Source organism: Pyrus communis, chromosome 11, assembly GCF_041283825.1.
Source record: "Pyrus communis isolate YQ-2024b chromosome 11, ASM4128382v1, whole genome shotgun sequence".
NCBI lineage: Eukaryota > Viridiplantae > Streptophyta > Magnoliopsida > Rosales > Rosaceae > Pyrus > Pyrus communis.
In genome coordinates, this window is record NC_142575.1 from 13,834,474 (window position 1) to 13,841,731 (window position 7,258).

The window sequence follows — 7,258 nt, forward strand, 5'->3', positions numbered from 1 at the left end:
CGAGCTAATGGGTCTTTCTTAATGATTCTTCATCAAGAGATGACTATTCTTCTCAGCTAATGTTAAGACATATATCAAATTCGATAACCTCATAAAGTTATGTGCCCTATTTTGTTTTTGCATGACAATATTGGTGGCATGAAAAGTAGAATAGGTCTTTTCTAGGAAATCATGTTCAGTCAAGTCCTCTTTGCGGAATTTGAGGAGTGATCGAATTAGACATACTTTAGAGTTGTATTCATTCACAAACTTGAAGTCTTGTAAGTGTAAATGCTGCCAGTCTTATCTTGTTTTAGGCAAGAACATCATCTTCTGGTGATCAAAGTGCTCTTTTAGAGCGAGCCATAAAGCTCAGTGCCATATCCTCTTCAGTGAGGTAGTTGGTTTGCAGTGCGTCGTGCATATGTCTTCTAATGAAAATTATGGCGGTGGCTTTGTTAGCTTCGCCAACCGTACATTCGTCTCAGTGTCAACATGGGCTCTCATTCTCTTTCCGGTAAAGTAGAGCTTCACATTTTAGACCCAATAAATTGACAAGAGATTTTTCAATCAATTTAATATTGTCAACCTAAAAGCTTCCTAGAATCCAAGACTAGGCGAAGTTCATTTTGAATTACTGCCACGTTGCAGTATGATTTTTAGTGCACATTCTTCCTGACTGATTATCTTTCTCAAGGATTCATGCTTTAAGAGAAAATGAGCTTCAACTCACTTCATGACGAGTGATTTTTTAATCATCTAATCATCCAATACTCTCGACCCAAAAGCTTCCTAGGATCAAAGACTAAGCCAAAATCTCTTTGAATTACCGATGCTACCTTGTAATATGATTATCAATTGACGTTCTTCTTGACTGATTATCTTTCTCAATCATGCATGCTAATTATTTTTAAGCCTTGCCCGATGCCCATATCCACAAATTGATATCTTTGATATTATCTGGCTGTACATGGTTTGATCTTGCCTTTTCCATTGTTTCCCTTTCATTTCAGGTGTACGTTTCTTTTTTATATCTTTAATCAGAATTATTATTAGATTCTAGTCCTTTACGTTTTATTTAAAGAATTGTACGCTTACTCTTTACCAATGGAATTATTAAAATTAGTTTTTATTCATCTCTATTCTCTTTAAATTCGAGCAGACAACAACAAAGGTGTAAAGTCCTTAGCAGGCATATAAAAGAATCTTTACTAAGCCATCATCTCAGAGACTCACAACACAGTTGTTTGATTAAAATGTTAAGTAATGACACCCTCTCACACATACACTAGCACTCATTATCTGTATGATGGTGGCATATAGTAGTGACATGCTCACACGCGTTAATAATTTACAGAGCAATTTAACCCAATCTGATTTAAACGTCAACAAGAGGGAAGGGTGCTTGTATTAAGGGTACAAACGTAACACAGTTAGAAACATAGTTAGGAGATTTCACCACCGAGAGCTTCTCCTTCTTGGCGTTGGGTTTCGATCCTAATCTCTCTTGAATAGTTCTTGGTTTTTTTTTTTGTTTTTTGATATTTTCTTGAATCTATAATTTTTTTCTTGGAACTTTTGGTTCTTGCAATTATGGGTCACTTCGATTTCATCTTATCTTTCACTTTTCGTTTCTAAGCAATCAGACATCTCAGTTTCTGAAACTGGGTTGTGGTGATTTCGATCCAATTCGATTGTTTTTCTTCGAATTTTAAATCCCAAGGCAATGTCATCGAGCTTTACTTCGATCCAACCCTTGAAAACCAGGTCTTGAAGGCTTGGAACGTGCTCGCCCGCCGTTAGATTAGGACCCAGCTTATCGAAATCAAATCACAACCTCGCATCACCTTCTTCTCAAGTCCCTTTATCGAACCCGCCAAGCTCGAAAACGTGATCAGAACCTTCACTTCCAAGCAAGAGCCTCTGGCATTGTCTTTTTCTTCGGTTGGGAGCCTCCCAAATGACAACAACGTCCTGTTTCTGTCACCAACACTGTCGGTTTCGTTGCTGCAGTTTCAATCCTAATTGTGTGAGACAATGAAGAAAGAAGTCCAGTTGTTTGATGAAATGCCTAGCTCAGAATTTTCATGTGAAGAGTGAGGAATCGATGGTATCTTGGGTGCTCTATCAAGACTTTCCTTATGGGCAGCTTCTTGGAGGATCTTATTTCCATTGACATATACAATTGCATGCTGATGGCCACCTTCATTGGCAAGATTAGGATTTGCAGATTTTGCTATGGTTCTATGCTTCTTCCTTCCATAATGTTTACTGAACTTGCACTAGATTTGGGTATGGTTCTTGAAGTTGTTGGAGTCTAGTTACTGTTGTTGGATTGGTGATCTTGCTATAATCTTTTTTGGTGGTGCTATTGGAATCAGGTCGTTACATTTCTTTGTTTATTCAATTTTGCACATAAGGTGTTTGTGTTTTATGGGTCAATGAAACTTTATGTAGTGTTGGTATGAATTCTATATGATCTGTTTCGGGGTTTTGAGTATATGATTAAGGCTGATTGCAAGAAATGTTGGTAGTTGAAGAGATTTATGAAGTTGCTTGTTCATAGAGTTGTCAATTGTTGAAGTTTATGAGTTTTATTAATTGAGAATTGATAAGGCTGATGCCAAGAATGTTTGAGTATATAGTATTCATTGAAGTTGATAATTGAAGAAGGTCGAAGTCAGAAAGTTGGTGAATTTGTTACGTATATTGAGTAGCATTTGTTGAATTTGTTGAGTTGTTGAAACTATTGAGTTGTTTTCTCTGAGAATTTGTGAAAGTTAGGAATACATTGTTGTATATTTGGGTTTAAGATTGTTGCTCTGGATTGTTCCTGAAATTCTGCTCAGTCTCTTTATTGGGTTTGAACTTTCTGCAAATGGGTATGGATTCTTGGATTCTTGTGTTCATTGTCGAATTACTCAGGAAGTTTTGCGGTATCCAATTCTTGTCTCTCTGCTTCGTTGATTTTTTTGCAATTCTGTTGAGGAGTTTGTGTAGCAATTTTCCCTTATCTCAGCCTATATATAGATGTTGATTTTCTGCTGTTGAAATTGTGAAGGCCGATGCCACTGTTAAGAGTAATTGTGTTTTGGTAAAATCCACAAAGGGCGATCTTGCCGATGCCACACTATAGTTTGTTAATTTTCTGTTTTTGTAAATATTAAAGGCCGAAGCCAAGTTGAATGAGATTGTTGACTCATGAAGGGTAAACCCGCAAGAAATTGTTATAACCGGCGTGAAGGTGTGTTACAACTTTATAAGAGGCTATTCTTTGATTGAAGCTCCTGTTAGAGGTAGTAAGATATTTTTAAGGAAAACTATAGGTTGGTAAATTAAGACCCAAAAATGAGAAGGGAGAAGATATTGTTGCTATTGCCGTCTTCTATTTCTACAGGTTATTGCTGCCCATTGGAAGTATTTTGTACAATATTAGTAGGAAGGTCATCCATAGTTTGGTCAAGATTCATCGAATTTTGGTACAAGTCTAGCAGAAAATTTATGTGTCGGGTCTTTGGCAGGTTGCAGGTCCTTTGGTCCATTGGAAGTATTTTGAACTTCCTTCCAGATTTCTCTTTTGCGTTTTGGCAAGTTGTTACAGAACATATTCTAGCTTTTCCATATCATTACTGTGGAGCCAAAAATAATCAAGAGGCAACACGTGGATTTTTGGGCAAAAAGGACAAAATTACCCTTAATGAGCACCGGAATTCCTACGCTCGAGCAGTGGACAAACATCCCACAATCAAGTCAAAAGTGCCCAAATAGGTATTTATTTTTAAACCTATTTCATCCATCCTCATCAATTCCTCTCCACAAGGTAACCCCCAAAACTTTTCTTTTAAATTATGTCAATTGGCTAATTAATGGATTTATTACCTAATTAATCTATTAATGACCAATTAAACCACCAATTACACCCAAAAAATACACAAAAGGCTGGTCATCTTATCTCCCAAAGGGACCAGCCATGCACTATATATTCAACCTCATTTCCTCTAAAAACCTAGGTCTACACTCTTGCTAAATACTCAAAATTCTCCAAACACTTTTCCCTCAAAATTCTAACTTTGGCATCGGAGGTTCTTCGGCCAAAGCCCCCCATTCATTGTGGGCGTGTGAGGTTATTGGCCTTGACCTAAGGTGTAATTTGTTTTGTAGGTGCAATTTTGTCCAAGAATAAGGATGAAGAAATTTGCGTCCACAATTATAGCTATGATGATCAAGCAGACGTCTCAAATTGCAATATTCAACATGCTATTTTATACTCACATTGTTGCAATTGTGTTCTGTTTTATGTTGTGGACATATAGGAAGAAAAACAGATGTTGCATTGTGGCATTGAATGTATGATGGAGATTGAAGGACTTATGGTTTGTGGAAGAATACATAATTAAAACTTAAAAGAGGAGAAGTGGTGGATTTGTTGATTTTTGTTGATGGGTCTGATGCCTAACTGAGAAGTGATTCGATCAAAAGCAGTTTTTTAAGTTTCAAGTGATTGCAAGATTGCAAATTGTTCAACTCTGTGTTCTGTTTTCTGGTTTCATAGCAGTAATTGCAAAAATGTTCTTCCAATCTCAAACTGGGTTACCCCAGTTGAGATTGAGGGGGAGTATTAAAGGTACAAATGTAATACAGTTAGAAATACAGTTACTAATATAGTTAGTAAGGTTGTTAGTATTTGGTTAAAGTAGTCAGGATTTCTCTTATACAAACTGTGTGTGTAATCTTCATTTAATTAGTTAATACAAATCCTATTTCCCTCTCTAAACTCTCTCTCTCTCTCTCTCTCTCTCTCTCTCTCTCTCTAATATCTATGTGTTCATCCTTCTATTCATCCTTTCTTCTTGATTTTCCCTTCAATTCCCAAACATTGCAATGTAGTTAACAGCTTGAGCCATCAAATATACAATGTTCTCTTATTGAATAAAATGTTCTCCAAATTGAGTGAAACAGTAAAATTTGAATAAAAAATGGGTTTGGGCCAACGTGTGTTGAAAATATATAAATAAAGCAAAACAAAATATACAGTAACAAGAAAAAGAAGAATCTAATTTACTGCTAAGAGATGAACAGACAGAGAGATCATGATTATCTGACAATGACAAAGGCTAAGGCAAAGCAATACAAATACATTTTTGTTTGCTTTCTTTTATCTAACATTATTTGCAATTCCTTACCTATTGGGAGGAATTAATCACAGAAGTTGAAATGAAGCCTTATTGGCATCCCATGCCACAAATTCAACACTGAAACTTTTCCTACCTAAACCAAACAACCTCATGTTTGTACCTCATTAATTATTTGTCTTTGCCTTATCATTTCCTTCTTTATTTATTGAATCACGAGCAGCATCTGCATCTGGATGATCTTCTTCTTCTTCTTCAATTTCTTCTTCTTGTTCTTCAATCTCGTCGGATAGATCATCATCGTCGTTGTCTTCCTCACCTAGAATCTCGTTGTCGGGCATGACGAAGTGCAGCTTGAGGCGCCCATCTTCCCTGTGAGCATGCAAGAACTCTTGGGTGGGGATTCTGATTTCTTTGAGGACAAACCTGCCATTATGCCTGTAAGACTTGAAGCAAACCCAAGGCTTCCCGCTGTTGCTTATGCAGGATATCGGCGGAGGGAATCCCCCAACACTAGTACTCCTTGACCTCCTAAACCCTAATTCACCACCACAACAATTATTATTATACCTAATTTCTGAAACTGGAAAATATTGCTTTGTAAAACTAATCTTCTCCTCTTGAACAGTAATGTTTTCTTCATCCTCATGATATCCATGATCACTAGGAGGACTTTCCTTGAATAGTTCCTCAACCTCGTCCGAGCTTTCGAATCCAAGTCCCTCCGTGCATAACTGCAAGCTCTCCGAATTCATTGATGAAAAGCTATCAATGCTTTTGTGAGACTGAGACCTACTGTAATTGCTCGAAAGGGACTCCTTTGAGGGGCTCTTCTGGCCATTCATCTTCTTCATCTCCTCCTCATTTTTCCCAATCTTGGTTTTAGGGTCAAATTCTACGTCCGAAGATGTCAATGAGGACGAGGAGGATGACATGGAAGGTGATGAAAATATTGGAGAATTAACATTGTTATTCTCTTTGAAATGAAGCTCCCCAAACATCTCAGTGAGGGTCGATGAGGGATTATTGTCAATGTTGGATGATTTGAGAGGCTGGATTTGGTTCCATGAGGAGGAGAAGGATTCAAGAAGTGTTGTTGGGCTATCGGATAATGGGGTTTCAAAAATGTGATGGAGGCTTCCACAGGCAGCCATGGCCTTGATTTGTTCTCAACTACAGTACTACTACTACTCTCTCTCTCTCTCTCTCTCTCTCTCCAAGATGATGCTTGGGACAAAAGAAAGAAAGAATTAAAAAGAGTATTATGCCTTTCCAGAAAGAAATATAAGACGATGAGATTTTGATGGTGGAGAGGAGGAGGCACGGGATCAGACGTGTGGTGTGAGTTGAAAAAATCAAAGGGTGTGTTGTTGCTATTAATAAAGATTTGTGGTACGTGTTGGTTCTTCTACGCCTAAATTTTGGTGGTTATTCTTGTACCAGGGATTTTTTAAGCTTTTGAATAGGGCCTATGGCATTTGCTGTTGCTTTCTACAAATAATTTAGTTAGTTTATTTGGGTTTTTATTGTTACTTCATTTCTTCAACTACTCGATGTTGTTACATTTCACAAGGCCTAGCTTCGTTTTAGCTTACACACCAAACTCCCACTTTTCTGGACTTCTAGTATCTATGTTTCGGCTAATACCTTACTATGCAATACTTTCTCCACAAGCTTATTTCTCCGCAATAATTCTCCGCTTTTACGTTTCAGTAATGTTATATTTCACTTGCCTTACGCTGATAAATTGTGTTTCAATAAAATCGTATTTCAATATGTGATTCTTATGAATATGTACCTAAATATGAATTGGCATGCATCTAGGTTCCAAATCCCTTTTCTTATAGTTCAAATTAATTGAATTAGTTTACCAAAGTAAATCCGCAGCGTGTTTTATTTATTTATTTTTCTCAGATAGATATATGTATCCATCATTTCTGTACGTTCGAAATTATTTTCTTCTAACAATGCTATCTAGCAATCCAAACCATCAATTGTCAAGTCCTTATTTCAAAGACTATTCTAAATTTCTAATACTGTAGTCATCTAAATATACTGACAAACACAATGAATAAGACCAATCAAAACGTTTATAATGATAAGGAAATATGAGTTCTGAGTTTCAAGCGATGGTTTTATAATATAAA

The 7,258-nt window shown here is 36.8% G+C and overlaps 1 protein-coding gene and 1 long non-coding RNA gene across 2 annotated transcripts; one reads left to right on the forward strand and one right to left on the reverse strand.

The window, feature by feature from the left end:
• Positions 1-1,427: 1,427 nt before the first annotated feature.
• On the forward strand, positions 1,428-4,503 carry LOC148692930 (uncharacterized). Its single transcript, XR_015953690.1, has 2 exons — positions 1,428-3,747; positions 4,141-4,503. It is a non-coding gene; the product is annotated as an uncharacterized LOC148692930 (long non-coding RNA).
• A 510-nt stretch (positions 4,504-5,013) lies between these two features.
• On the reverse strand, positions 5,014-6,637 carry LOC137742999 (FANTASTIC four-like protein (DUF3049)). Its single transcript, XM_068482922.2, has one exon. The coding sequence runs from the start codon at positions 6,263-6,265 to the stop codon at positions 5,279-5,281; it is 987 nt and encodes a 328-aa protein (XP_068339023.2). The 5' UTR covers positions 6,266-6,637; the 3' UTR covers positions 5,014-5,278.
• Positions 6,638-7,258: the final 621 nt, after the last annotated feature.

Excerpts from the sequence above, each read along its gene's own strand:
- LOC137742999 (XM_068482922.2), bottom strand. The coding sequence starts at position 6,265 with ATGGCTGCCTGTGGAAGCCTCCATCACATTTTTGAAACCCCATTATCC.